At 42.5% G+C, this 15,482-nt stretch overlaps 1 protein-coding gene across 2 annotated transcripts in view; it reads left to right on the plus strand.

The window, feature by feature from the left end:
* Nucleotides 1-15,482, plus strand: part of SLC25A26 (solute carrier family 25 member 26) — an 83,083-nt gene that overhangs the window by 46,742 nt on the left and 20,859 nt on the right. For both annotated transcript variants that reach the window (XM_021551006.3, XM_021551013.3), the window contains exon 6: nucleotides 11,390-11,434. In XM_021551006.3, coding sequence (XP_021406681.1) covers nucleotides 11,390-11,434 — 45 coding nt within the window. The remainder of the gene's footprint in view (nucleotides 1-11,389; nucleotides 11,435-15,482) is intronic.

The raw sequence follows: 15,482 nt of genomic DNA on the forward strand, positions 1-15,482 counted from the left end.
CCCTTCCTCCTCCTTCCCCAGCAGGACACCACATGGTCTGGGATGTCCCTTGGGTTGGTTGGGGTCAGCTGTGTGTCCCCTAACTCCTTGTGCACCCCCAGCCCACTCTCTGGTGCAGGAAGGGCCTTGTCCAGCAATAACTAAAACATCCCTGAGTTATCAACACCTTTTCCAGCACTAATCCAAAACACAGCCCCATACTGGCTGCTGTGAGGAAAATTAGCTCTAGCACAGCTAAGCATATGCTTAAGTGCTTTGCCAAACGTGGAGGGGATGATTTATACTGGCAAAGTGGAAACTTGGTAGCATCTCCTTTGGAGATCACAGCTCCAAGCAGGGTTTCATAGAAGAAGCATGAGCTGCTCTCATGCTCTGCAGTTCAGTTCCTTCAGGCCCTGCTGATAGCCCAAAGCTACTCCTGGGCTGTGTGAACAGGACTGCAGGATGAGCAAATGATGAAAATAAGGGTTTCTGTGTGCTGGGATGTTCCAGTTGTTTAATTGTCTCGCCCACCAAAGCACCCTTGTTCCCCTTGATCTTATTCCCAGGATTTGTAGCCTGGCACACTTTCCTCCCATCCAGGCTGGGTAACCAAGTGTGAGAATTTGTTCTGGTTTAGCTTTATGGTTAAACCTTGTGCTTCTGAGAGATTCTCGAGGCAGACAGAAATGAGGTGCCTGTATAAAGTCATGCAAAGGAGCTCAAAGGCTTATGATGAAAGCATCTTCTCCTTAACTGGATTAAAACAAATCATTGAGAGTCGTGGCTTTTATTTCCACAGTTCCTATACTGGTGATGCCATTGTACAAGGAGGGTTTAGGCTCTTTTGAAGCAGCCTAAAGAGGTTCCTGAGAGCAAAGCCTCCCTGCTCTGTGCACGCTGGATTTCTGCGTGCAGCCGGCCTCGCTGAGGTTTTTCCCAGCTTGCTGACAGGCAGGAAGCTGGGGGATGCAGGCTTTCCCAGGGGCTGCATTGCCATGGATGAGGCTGCACGTCCACACCTGGGAGGGCAGCGAGTCCCAGGTGGCCCAGCAGTGTCCAACCAGACATCCTACAGCTGCTACCTTGGGGTGGGGGTGGAAGAAATGCTCCATTAGGAGCAGAGCAACTCTCCAGCTGCATCAGCAGGGAGGTCTGCTGGGTCCAGGGGGCTTCCTGTTTAAATAGTTACAGAGTCTGCAGAATTGGTTAAACTGTCAGAAAAGAATTATAGAGGGTAAAAAAAAAAATATATAATAATAAAGGAACCATCCTTCCTGTATCTGTACGTGCATTGTCTAACTGCTCCTTTGGGATCAACCAAACGCTTGCTGGGATTTTTCAGTTCACTGTAATGAGTTTTAGATTAGGTCTTTTGCAATATAGAATCAGATTAAAGTTTGTGGAATTGTAGCTGCAGTGCAGGAAAGTTTTAATATGTAAAAGTTAAGGGAAATCTTTGTTGTAAGGTAGTAGGTAATTTCACTTCTGCAAGATCATGTCCTGTGGTTGAGGAAATGCAATGCAACTGTTTATTAAAACAGCTGAAAAGGGCACCCACAGAAGGAAACTTGGCAAAGCCCCACTTTGTGAGATGCAAAGTTCTGAATCTGAAGGAAAATACCTTTACATGCACAGTATTTCCTAAATTTGATGTTAGTCTGCATTCTTTCTCTCTGCCACATGATGGAGATAATGGTGTAAGATACACAAACTGCTGCACAGCCTTGCCCTTCAGGGAAAGAAGTTTCAGCTTGGTTTATAGTAGTTGTTCCATTAATGTTGGCTTTGCACTAGCATTGATGGGGTGGTTTTCTCAATAGTATCCATGAAGTTTTTTGCTTAAAACAATGTTTGCTCACTTGTTCTTCTTGGTACAGTTTGGGTTTTTCCTTTTTTCCTCCACAAGGGCAAAGAAGCAGGAATTGTCTTACCAAATAACCAAGGGTAGTGATGCAGCAAAATACTGAAGTCTGTATTTGGCAAAACATTAAAAAAAAAAAAAGCTTGGTTAGCTTACATTAATTCTGTTGGGACTTAAAATTGTACTTAAAAGTTAATGGTTTGGGCTCAGATATCATTAAGGCTGTTGTGTATTTCTGTAAAAGCAAGGAATTTGCAGCAGTTCCTGTTAAACAAGTTTTAAAAAAGGAGATCCTAGAGCCTGCTCTCACCACGAGTGCGATCTGTGCATCCTGGTAGAATCCAGATCAGTTGATTTTTGTGTTGTGCTGTAGAACCTTTGCATCTACCCTTTCCTCTTTTCTCCATCTTTAGCATCAGTCCTGATCTGGAAGCTGTCAAAGCCACATATGCCAAATTCCCAGTTATTTCCATGGCCTTTGGATCAGGCCAATATGCAAAGGCAGAGATGGATTTCCTCTTGGAAATTTTTTTTAGTGATACTCAGAAAACTCCTGGAAAGAGATTTTTATGGTGAGAGCTGCTGTATGATATTTGTAATCATAATGTAGTAATAAGACATTTGTAGCAAAAGTAGTATAGGCTGAGATACATCCAAGATGGGAGAAACACATGTTTCTTCCCAGTCTTTTTTTTTATTTTATTTTTTCTTGTGGCTGTTACTCTGAGGACAAGAGTTCCTTTGCTGATGTCAGTGCAATTACAGCTGCACTGTTTTCCATTTTTTTAGACTGAATACTTGTTGGATGAAGCAATACTCTCACTCCTCTCCACAGATCCACCTGCCTTGTGAATCCAACATGCTGTCTTTGATTCGAATCCTGGGTTCAGCTTTGGACCCCTCATTACAAGAAAGACATTGAGGGGCTGCAGCATATCCAGAGAAGGGAAAGGAGCTGGGGAAGGTCTGGAGCACAGGGAGTGGCTGAGGGAGCTGGGGGTGCTCAGCCTGGAGGAAAGGAGGCTCAGGTGGGACCTTCTCACTCTCTTCAACCCCCTGGAAGGAGAAGCCAGGTTGGGATCAGTCTCTTCTCCCAGGTAACAACTGCCAGGGTGTGGGAATCCAGGGCTTCCCTCTGGTGCCCTGGCAGGTCTGGGACCCTGGCAGGGGTCAGGAACCCCCCTGGACAGAGCCCCCAGAGACACTGTCTGTGGTCTCTGCCCATTGAAAAGAGTTTTCCATCTTACAGGATGAATTACCAGCTCTGAGTGTTTGATATAAGTAATAATTAAGTGTGGCACGGGTGCAAAAGTAAAATTTTAGGATTCTAGATTAGGGGTCCAAAGGGGACAAGATGGAGGAAATTGGGTGTGTCTTGTCCTTTTTCTCCTTCTTCATGCCCTCCATGTCTCACTGTGGTGTTGGCATTTTTCTGTTGCTTCAGGCTGGGGACACACTGTCCAACGTAGGTGACAGATATTGGCACGTCATTGTAAATCCAGCCCAGGGAGTTTCTGGTATTTAATGTTTGTCACATCCCACTGAGGGCAGAGCCCCACACGCTGCCCTGCAGGACAGAGCTGGGCAGGACAGCAGAACATGTGAGAGATAAACAGAATAAACAACCTGGAAACCAGCACAGACCAATTATGGCTTCTGCTTTGGTAGCAGGGCAGAAAGACAGAGACTTTCTACAATCTTGGGATCATCAATAACACAGATCCCAACACCAGGGGGAGAATAAAAGGCCTCAAGCTGCACCAGGGGAGGTTCAGATTGAAGAGTAGGAAAAATGTATTTACTGGAACAGTTGTCAAGCATTGGAAGAGGCTGCCCAGGGAAATGGCTGAGTTGCCATCCCTGGAGGGATTCAAAAGCATGTAGATGTGGCACTTGGGCATGTGGTTTAGTCATGTGCTTGGCAGTGCTGGTTAACAGTTGGACTCAATGGTCACAGAGATCTTCTCCAACCTAAATGATTCTATGATTTTGTGAATCTATGCTGTTTGATGAATTCCTTGTGCTTAGGTTCTTATATAACCTCCAAAATTCTCACTTGAGGAATCATTCAGCTCTGATACTGCAAATCCTCAGTCAGTGCCCACTAACAAATGGTTTTTCTTTGATTAGAGTGACCAAGTTTGTATTTAGAGGCTGTTCCTTGATAGGTACCTCCCATAAGGCATTTAAAAAATTATATTTACATTTAAATGTGCCATATATGTAAAATACCCATTAAAATGCTCTCAGAGTCAGGGAACTGACGTGCTGCCCAGACTGTGTGAGTGTGCACCTACGGGTCGATGTAATAACTCGTCCAAATGTTGGGAGTTTTTCCTCAGAAGACTTCTTCCAGAAATGCTGCTCTCCATGCTCGTGGGTTCTACTCCTGTTTCTTTCATGAGAACAAAGATTAGTCCTTCATGCTCCTAAACTCAATGCATGTGCATGACTTAAAGGCATTACCTACCAATAAATGGGAGATTAGCTGCGGCTTGTGTATTTCCTGATCAGTTCAGGTTTTTTCAGATGGCTCGTTGTTATCCCGTTTCCTTTAACGATGGGACACTTTAATGAGTTTGCCATCTGACATACATCTGCTTCCTGTTAAACAATACCTTCATTCTTCTGGAGCTGCTAAACTCATCTTTTATCCTACAAGATTTTTATCTGAGCCCTGCAAACAGCATGTACGAATCGGTGTCAGCATGTTCATTTATTTGCTGAGAGGTTTTCTTAATATGTTGTTGAAAATTAATAGCAAAACAGGCATCTACTTTAATGCTTGTTTGTTGGAAAATGGGAGAACATGGATGTTATTTGTGTAATTAGGGGCTGGTCAGTCCAGCTCATGTTTGAAATCCAATAAAATCGACTTTTGTGGCTGACAGTATACAATCTCTAATAATTACTCTGTTCTCCCAGCAGAGTAAGAAAGGGCTGGTTCAAGAAGGGGTTGGGGGTGGGATTTGAGGCTGTTAATGTTGTTTCTTTGAGAAAAGAGCCTTCAGTAGCTCACTGATGGTCTGTCTCACGCGTGTGCAAAGTTAGGGCTCTGTGATCATCAGCATCTCTTAAATCAATCCAGCCTGCATTGAATTTGTGCATCTGCCTCAGCGCCTCCCTTTTTCCCATGTTTTGGAAACATGCAGTCGTGCTGGATCTCTGACTATGTCTTTCCCCTTCACTGGTCAATATTATCCCTGAAGAAAAACTTTTTTTTTTTCTTTATTTTTCTTTGCTTTTTTAATCACAGAACCTTTTTTTCCTGGAGGGAAAACTGAATTTGCCTTTTACTTATCTTTACTACATAATATGCCATATATGTTGCTTTTATAATGACTGTGTGATGTTATTTGAGAGGAAATGTCAATGTGAAGTTCTGCCACACAGATCCAAAGGACATGGCTTGTAACCAAATTAAGCAACCCTGTGGGGCACATAATGTTTTGTCTAGGAAAGGAATTTAATTCCAACCATTCACATATGCCAGGTGACAAGTGGAAATACTTTGGGGTTAGAGCTGGGGAAACGTAGGAAGCAAGGTGCAAATATTTATTTGAGAGTTAGCAGATGCCTGAACTAGAAAAATAACTATAATTCAGGAATTTTATATTTCTTCCCCTTTCTAGCTTGCAGTTTTCTCCCAGGGTTAATGTTATTTGCTTGAAAATGAAGGAATTGCTGATTACTTCAGATGGCTGCTGGTGCATAATCTGAAACTTTTGTTTTAATTGCACACTTGGCATTGTTGAGATTGATGTTTCTACCACCCTAAACGCCATTCCTTTGCCTCTGGCAGTGCTGCAGAGCTGGTGTTCAACACTGAAGGGCTGTGAAAAGTTGTTTGTTGCAAATGCAACTGGATAGTTTTCCCTGTGATTGCTGAGCTTCCCATGGGGTTCCACCTCTCTGGCTTCCTGCAGCCCTACAGGAAGGTGCTGTGTGTGAACTTGGTCCTTCACTGTTTTCCTTAAGGAGTTGAAGCCAAAACCTCTCCCCTGGTCATTGCTATGCCAACGTTGTTAAACTTGCCTGAAAAGCTTTGTTTCTTTTTGCATCAGTGTTTATTAACAAAGCCCTCCATCATTTGTTTAACATATAAACTTGTCTGTTCTTTCACCACGCTCCCAACCTTCCATCTCACAGAGCTTCAGGAACGCAGCTTTGACAGTCTTTCATTCATGTTAAGATTACAAATTATCTTTTTAAAATTCAGTTTCCTCATGGAGTCTGCAGTTTTTCAAGGAGGGCCTGGGAGACAATATTAATTGAAGCTTTGCAAGAAAGTAAGTCTGTTTTATCAGCTCTAGGGTATCCCATTGATGATGGGTCTTAAACACCTTCACCTTCAGTCAGTAGAAAAGCTGTGAAACCTCCAAATCTTGATGGTAGCTATTGCTATGACCTCTGACCAGAGGCCAGGCTTGCCTCATTTCATGCTGTCTTTTCAAAGCCCATCCTGGGGAAAGTATATTTATAGCTGGAACATCAGTTTGTCCTAATCCAGATGTATTGGGCAAGTGTGTGAAGAATTTTAGGAGGGCAAGACACTGAACCAAATTTTCTGGGATTATTAACAGAGATGTTTAACCTCAGTGGGCTGACAGGGTTGTTTTATTCTGCTTTAACCTGAACCTATTAAAAAACCCTTCTATCCTTTATAAAGAAGCTAGAAAAAAATGAATTGTTAAAGGGACTTAGGTAAATGGAAGATTGTTCTCCTGAAATTTGCTGTGTATGCATTCTTAGAAAACACTATATTTTTGCTATTCAGAAGTGGGTTATTAGACTTTTATTTGCAATTACAATGGAGAAGGCACAATTTGGCACAGCAGCTCAGCAGTCCCCATAAATACAGACTTGGACCGTGATGGCCCCTCTGTCCTTGTCACAGTGAGTGCAGGTGACAGGGGGGTTGCAAGTTTGAGCTGCCCCTCAAGGATGAAATAGGTTCTCCCTGAAGTGAGCAGATGTTCTTGCTGCTGGCCTTTGTGATATTCATACTCTCAAAATCCTCTTTAGAAATGTTTGCTTCTCTCCCATTGCTGTTAATGTAGGGAACAGTGGGGGTGTGGGTGAGAGCAGTTTCTGGGATGGAGGTGCATTTTCAGGGACACTGAGACAGCTCCTACAAGGTGAGCCTGTTCCTCCTCTGGCTGTTTATGCCAATCTCTCCTCCAGTATTTACTCTAACGTTTATAAAAATAGATAAGTCTTCTGGAGAGCAAAGCCTGCTGAACTGGGGACAGGGAAAACCTGAATAAACAAACATGTGCCACAGATTAGTAAGAACATCTGTAGGTTTTATATTGTTTTGAGAACGCATACCACAGTTTTTCAATTCTTAGGCTTTTCTAGTTGCTCCTTTTCTTTCTGTCTCTCTCTTTTCTTCTTTTTAAATATATTGCTAATAAAGGTTGGAGGTAGGAAGCACAGCTGGACTCTGCATGACATGCCACTGTTTAATTTCTAGCTCGGAGGATGAGAAGAAGAGTAGTTTTATTGTATCCTAGAAGAGAATAAAGCCACATGCAAATTCCAGCCATGGACATCTGTTTCCTCTTTGTGTGAAAGAATTCTCATATTTGGAAGGGAATCCCAGTTCTGAAGGGGCTGATGAGGTTTTTGGTTTTTTCTTTTGGTTCTTTCCCCCGTTCTTTGCCCCTCCTTCAGCTTGCTGCCCTTGCTCTGGCTGCTGTTTTCCTCGGGACAATGTCAGCTTGCAATTTGCCATCAGATATCAAAAGGGTGAACTTTGAGTGTTATATATACACAATACTTTAAAGTGTTGTGTTGTAGTTACAAAGAGCATTATTGAGTTCCTCCTTAAATTTCTTTTATTTAATTAAACACTGTTTGGTGGGAGGACTTTTGCTCTGTCATCAATCTTCAGTACTTACAGGTTGGTATTTTTCTTTAGAAGTGAGATGTATCTGCTGCTCTGGCGGGGAAGTGCAGCTATTTCTAAAAGTAACTTGTTAAACAGAATAACTTAAAATACTTTGTATTAGGGGAATTCAGTAGATGTGTAGAAATAAGCATCTGCAAACTTCATTACCTTAAGTTAGGCATCAGGTGCTAAGGACTGCAGGGACTAGAGTAAATGATAATTTCACTAACCTATAAAACATTTTAGAATAATTATTTGCAGCTGTCTGGGGACTTTAAATTTGCCTTTTGTGTGTGTTTAAGGGTTGACTCTGATGAGCAAACAGCATGGTTATATAACATTAGGCCAGACATGAGAACTGGTACTCTCTGTCTATTTTATATTAATGTCGAATGAGGGGTTGGTGGAGCTTGCCAGGGTTTCATATTTGCTGGCAGCAAGTTACCCACATGTGTGGACCACATTTTTATTGTTGCCTTAGCCTATTTCAGGCAGAAATATCTCTCCCTAACAGGGTGTGATTCTGTTCATTGCTGAAGAGCTTTTCTTTTAGGGAGCAAAATGCAAAAAGGAATGAAATGCTGTAAGTGTTCAAATTAAGAAGTGTCCCCAGACTGCAGGATTTTGTCACGTCTGCCGTGGTGGAAGAATAAAGGGCAATAAACCTTTAGAAAAGGATTTTTCAGGGTGGGATGAGCTACCCTCGCAGAGCTATTTCTTTTTGCATATATTAATGCTACTTTTGGGTGTGGGCTGTTTAGTCTGGGCTCTTAGGGAGACGAGGCTTATGCAAGCAGGGTGTTTGCACACATGGACACACAGCAGCCTGCGCAGCCCTTGCACACCGTGGCCACGGAAATGTGGCGCAAGGGCAGAGGCTGCGAAGATAAACAGGAGCTCTGATAACTTTCTTGAAAATATGTGTGTGAAGGGAGGATAAAGGTGATTAAAGGGTTTGAAGGAAGGCTTTCAGTAGCAGCTGAACTTTCAACAAGGGCTGTGGAATAGATCTCGAGAATAAATGTGATGGAGGTCCCCGTCACGGGAAGATTGCCGAAGGCGGCTTGGAAATGATTTGGCTTCAGAGAATCTGATGACAAAACCCAAATCCGCAGGAAGACAGACTCCCTTTCATTCCAATACCCATGAAATTGCTTGCGTGGGTTTTGTTTTTAAATCAGGATGTCAGGATCCAATGGGTGAGTGTAATAAATGTAGGACATCTCCTTAGGATCTTAGTGCAGCAAAGATTCTGCTGCTCTGCTTGGTGGCAGTGGTGCTTCCTATTTTGCTTGGGTTTTGCAAGTTTTTAAACTCTAGTAAAGCGTGACTTAGGAGTGTTTGAATGTTTAAACCCTTATCCTGCAGTCCTCCCAGAGAGGAGGGAGCCCAGTGGCTGTGCAGGTCACCCTGACATGCATCTGAAATCTGCATCCCATGGGGAATGCATCCCATGCATTCCCTTTTCCCCATGGGGAAAAGGGAAACTCACAATCCCCATCCAGCCTGGGCTGCCCCTGAGCAGGACACAGAAAGCAAACACCACTAACACTTTTTCAAACAGCACTTTGAGCAAATTTCCCCTTTGATTGAAATGCTTCAAGCTAGGCAATATAAAGGGGATTATGTCACAAGCTTCCCTTGTTGTCTTATTAACAGCTGCTTAATTTTACCACTCATTCATGAGCATAAAAAAGCAAAACTTGGAGGCTGTATTTGAAAGCTTGTTTTGTTTGGTGTACAGCTGGATACAAAGCATTTCCTTTTTTCTTTTTTAACAAATTTGAAGCAAATGTATTGGTTATTGTTACATATTTCTCCCTATTTTTTTGGTCTAGATGATAGAAGATTATGTTGCTTTTCATTTTACATTGCAGAGAAATCATTCCATATAATTTCAGTTCAACAATGCTGCAGTAGCACGTGGGTGTGTATATATCTTCTCATAAATATATTACCACATATCAGTGCCAAAGAGCTGGGCTTTTTCACCCAGTATTAAAAATGAAATTTAATTGCTACACTAGAGTTTCAAGACTCTGATAAATAAGAGCCATGTCTGACCTTTATTGTGGGGCTCTGAGATGCCACCAGGGATATTGCTCGTTGTCCAAGATGACAAACTTCCTCTGAGATTTCAGTTTGTCAGCTCAGTGTACAGCAGTGACATTGATTTCTTCTCACTGCCATTTCCTGCCTGAATAGATAACAAATTTTCTGTGGCAGGTGTCTGTCAAGTTTAGTTTTGCCTGGCAGATTAACTTAATAGACTCATTTATTAATCATTACTTGCAGCACAGGGAAGCAGACAATACTCTTTGTCTCCTGTGATGTTGAATGGATGTTCCATTTCAGATTCCTTTGTGTAGTCTGAATTTGGGTTTAATAAGCCATTCATATCTCTAGTGAACATTTTTAACCTGACATCACTCAGAGCAAAGCTATCTGCATTAAATAAGCATGATCCATTTTGAGTGTCGACTCCTTTTCATGGCAAAAGATGTGTAAGTGCTTTCTGAGACTAAATAATTTGATATATGAACTGCCAAATCAGCCTAAACAAGGGGGGAAATTAAGAAAGATAAAAGTAGAAGAAAACAGGTAATTGGAGAAAGATTTGAGCCTGGGGTTGACTGGCTAACAAAGTGGAGGAGATAATGCAGCTTTAGAAAGGGGCAAAGCAGACCTGCAGATACAGCTGTAGGGCAAACCTAGGACAGGCCAGTGCTTTCCTGGAGACCCTTCTCTCTTCTCAAGGAATACCTTGGGACAGATATTCAGCCTGGAGATAGAAAGGCAGAGTTGGTACCAGAGGTAGATATTAGACAGGACTTCTCTGAGTGGTGAAGGACAAGGAAGAATTTAGTGGAGGGCTTTGCCGAGGAGAAATACCATAGAAGGCATAACCTTGGGAAGTGATGTCTCTTGTTGCACAGTGTTTCAGTGTGCTCACAATGCAAACTGACTGAGGAGCTGTGAAGGACATGGAAATGCACTCCTGGGACAGGTGGCAGCAGGAATGAGCCTGGACAGAGACACGGGGATCCCAGTGACAGGAGAACCCCGTGTCACAGGCCACGGGAAGCACCAAGCTTCTCCCTTTTAGCTGGGTTGTGGTAGCTCCTCACAACCTGCTTGTGGTTCTCAAGGGAGCTGGCTCCTGGGAGATCATGGGACAAGTTCAGGAAGGTTTTTGCAGCCGATGCCCAAGTGCAGAGCCCTGGTTGCAGCACAAGAGCTCAGCATCTGTGAGAGTCTGCACTGCTGAGGATGTTTTTTGCCAAGCTGTGTTCCTGGCCTTGGGAACGTGTTTCTTGAACCATCCTCATGGCTTTCTTGGCTGGCTGACAAACCAAGAATGTCCCTGCACTAGATCACACTGCTTATTGCACTTCTAGGCCACCCTGTAACAATACATTAACCTCTCAGCAGGGAATGTGATAAACAAAGTAAAACTGCTTTAGTGAAACCAGTCATTTAATGGCAGCATACATAAAGTGTCCGTAAAGATTTGTAAGTGTAATAAGCTGCAGTTCACTGAGAGAACAATAACTGTTCCTAATTTAGCCAGTTGAGGAGCATGCTAACCCAATTTACTTTTGTAACATTATGTTGTTTTTTTTGTTTTTTTTTTTCTTTTCCCACCTCTCCAGATTCCTTTCTCTCTGGTACAGTTTCCCCTCTGGGAGTCCTTAAAGGTAAGTTCTCTTTTAGTGGTGGAAATATAAGTTATACATTTTGCAAGGGCTTCCCATGGTAACTTATGTAACTGCATTATTATGATTATGGGTATCTTCAAGAATCAGAAATTATATTCCAACTTACCTGTGCCTGTGAAGATCATATGCCTGAATATCTGAAAAATAACAGGGAATATCTAACCACTGATCTATGGCATGCAGGCTAGATTTTACTCCCAGCATGCCAGAAATTTTATCTTTGGCTCTAACTTTTTTTGCTGCTAAAAAAGAGTGGGAACCACCTTATGTTGTGTGATTTTTTACATTTATTTTAATTTTTTTAGTGTTTTTCTCTTCATGGTAAAAGAAAATTGTCAATGAAAAAAACTTTCCGCCTGGTTTTGTAAACTTCACTGAAAAGATATTTTGATTGGCTGCATATACTTTATTTTAAGGTCATTTAAAGAAGGTGTCAATGGGTGATGTTTTAACGGTGCAGATGTTACCATGGTCAGAGTCAGGATCTAGGGTTTTAAGTGGAGGATTGGATTTGAATAATTTCTCCATCCCTCTGTATTTCCTTGAACTCACTTTTTCAAGTACTTGGAGGTCATGGGGTGGAAGCACAGAGAATTATTCCAGATCATTAAAAACATTGCAGCAAAATATATTTATGAAAGAGGAGCTGGAGAGAGAAACTTTCTTCTTGGTAGGGGAGCTGGACTTCTGAGCAAGCTCAGCACAGAGACCCAAAGTGGGTCCTTGTGTGTTGGATTGGGACAATCCAATGTGTGTTTGTCCTCTTGCTGTGTGTCTGTAGCTGGGGCTGTTTGGGGGGGACAAGCCCACAGAGTGAATATTTGCATGTAGAGGCTTTAGGGAATTCAATTTAAAGGTGAATCCACAGGCAGGAGGAGCATGAAAATCATCAGGAGCTTTTGCAGAACTGAGCTGTGCTCGTGGAGGATTCTGTGGGTATTTCGTGAGCTGCTGTGGGGTCTGGGCATCATCCCACTGCTCAGGGGAGCTTGGGCTGCCTTATTAGGAATCTGCTTCCCTGCCAGTGTCCAGGAATGGCTTTCTGTAAACTCTTCAGCAGTGGTACTGGCCCAACCTGCTAGTGGTTAGTGCAGCAGCCGTGGCTGGGAGCAAGAGGTGGCAGTGCTTTAAGGGTAAAAGTGTGGTGTTCATGCCAAAACCACAGAAACCAGCAACATCATGTGGCTGTTTGCAGAATGTAAAGTTGTTTTAACTAATGTCCACGTAGCTGTGACAGTAAAATGTATTGTTTACATTACAGGCTTTAAAGAAGACAGTTTGAATTTAGCTAACTACAGGAGTGAGTCACTCAGGATGAGGCATCATGTTTAATCTAAGGAGGTCAGTGCAGAGCTGAAGAGAAACAAAACTTGTGTCAGTTTGTTCCACAAACCTGTTGCATTATATTCTTCTGATGTGAAGTCGAGAGTAGAAAACTGCAAAAATTAGTCTGGCATACTCAGTCACTTTGGCTCAGCACAGGGAGAGAGCTCAAGGCTTGTCATATCAAAGCCAGGCAGTGAAAGCAGAATACATTTTGTTTATCTGAGGAAAGCTCTTAAAAATTGTCCTGACAGTATAACAAAGGACAAAAATCATTATGGTCCCATCAAGAGGATGGATGTGGCCAGTAACATCACTGGAGTATGGTGGAGGGTGTAGGGCTCCTCACGGGTGCACAAAGGGAGCATGAACAGACAGTAATTACAAAGAAATAGAAATGCAAAGGACAAGAGAAAAGTGGCACAAAGCCTGAACAGAAAAGAGTTATTGAGATGATGCCTGAGGGACTGTTCTGCACTGGATTAATGGGATTACTTGAGAAAGTAACTGTGGGAGCAGTTGTGTATGATGTGTGTGGGCCATCCCACTGAGGAGAGTAGAACAAGAGCTGTGGCTGTGTCATTTTTAAAACCATTTGTGTGAAGTGACATAAGCTGATGGAAGTTAGACTCAGTCCTGATTCCCTGAACAAGCTAATCACCATAAAAATGAAAAAAATCTTTCCACTGTGAAAGGACAGTTAGAGAGGCACATGGAAGAAGAAGAGAGGTTCCTTTTCCTTCAGATATGTGCTGACTGCAGCCAGCAGCAGGGTGTTAATCTTAAAGAAGCCTAAAGAGGCTTGTCAGAGGTGGCAAATGGTGTGTTTCTACATCCCATTTTCTCTATCTGCTTTACTCCAAGCTGCTCTGGTTATTCCTTATGCTTTATCACAGAGTTTACATGCACAGTTTTCTCCTGTCTGTGCATGTGCACCAGCTGTCCCCTGTGAGAGCAAACCTGCATGCCATGCACTGAACTCTGAAAAGAAGAGAGAGCATTGTATAGATTGCTGAGCTATAAGGTTACGTTGGCTGTGGGTGCTGGCAAAGGGAGGATTGCAGTAATTAGCAAGAAACAGATACTGCTTCAAATCCAAGCATTACTGATCCTGACTCAGGTGAACACACAATTTAGGAAGGGGCAATAGTCTCCTTCCTTAGTTCACAGTGACTCAAGAAACAACAGTAAAGAAATTATGGTGCTTTTAATTGAAAAAAAAGGGTTTTTTAAATTTATTATTTTTTTTATTTAGGTAACATCCACTGCTATAAGATGTGCTTAATGTCCTTTCTCTTGCCAAGTCCATTTTTCCATATTTTGTTTGAGGCACAGATTATTGCTATAAACCAAAAGAGAGAAGGAAACTGCTATGGTGTATCAGATTTCAGGATTTTCTAATCCCTATCTAGGGTGAGTTAGTGTAGTCTTTTCTATCTCTTAGTCCAAGCCATACAGGCTGAATTCTTCTCAGAGTTCAGGGAAAGAAAGGATGTTACAAAGTTTATTCACTTTCTGCCACACCCATCCTCAGAAGAGCACCATGGTTGAATATTACTGTGACAGTTTGATCAGATTTAGGTTCTTTTACATGGGGTTAATGCTTCTGATCCCATCTCAAAGCCAAGTGTCCCTGAAGAAAGGCAACAGAGCATAGATGTGGTGTGCTTCCCAAATACCAGCCAAGCACAGAGCCTTCCATATTAGTTCAGGTTTTGGAATCAATGTTGTAAGACTGTTGTATATGTCGTATACTGCCCTGGAATTTCCAGGGTGCCTCAGTAAGTTGCTTTGGAAATACTATATGTGTGTTCCTTACTGTGGGAATTTCACATTGTGGGCTGTGTATTTGGCATGAAATTGTTGTGGGTTACAGGAGCCTGGTGCAGCTCCTGTGTTCACCCTGCTGCCAGGGCTGTGCAGGCTCTGCTCCTCTGGCCCTGAGGACCCCATCCCTCTGCCTTGTCTTTTATTCTCTTCTGTTCAGACATTTTATTCAGTGCTTAAAATCATCATATCCGAGTTCCTACCAGCAGCACATCAGTGATTTATCATTTGTTTCATGTTTTAATCCTTCTCTTTTAGAACTAACTGAAAAAAAACCAAACTTTCAGTTCTGCTGGGGGGCTATTAGAGAAATAAAGGGCATCAGGTATTTTGGTTTTTTTCAATAACATATCATTTTAAAACCCTACAGAAAATTAAGAGCCTCTGGTTAGGTTTGAGTCCAGAAACATTTTGTCAAAAATGCCTGTTTCTTAATGCTCAGTGGAAATGGTCAGATCGCTTGAAGTGCAGTGCTGTAAGATAAACCCTTCTCAGGTGAAACAAGACTCAGTCCTCTTGGGTTTTATATTTCTGCATCTTGGCTGTGCTTCAGAGTCTCTGAGGGTTACTCAAATGCAGCTGTACAGGGAGAATGGTCTCTTTATAGACCAAATGTATTGTATGTCTGGAGAAAAGGCTCTGGTAACCAGCGAGGAGGGAAGGAGCAGGCAGGACAGGAGGACATAGGTCTCAAATGAGTGGACTTGAAAAACAAAGGGGTTTTTGTTTAGGTGGTGGGTTTTTTTAAGGAAAACAAACCTGCTATGCTGGGAGGGTTTTGTCTCTCTCATTGGACAGGTCTGACTCTTAAGATGAGACACTTGGACATTGCTAAGACCGTGGAACATCAGGGCCAGCCAGTCCTGTCCCTACAAAC

The sequence above is a fragment of the Lonchura striata genome, chromosome 12 (assembly GCF_046129695.1).
Source record: "Lonchura striata isolate bLonStr1 chromosome 12, bLonStr1.mat, whole genome shotgun sequence".
Classification (NCBI taxonomy): Eukaryota; Metazoa; Chordata; class Aves; order Passeriformes; family Estrildidae; genus Lonchura; species Lonchura striata.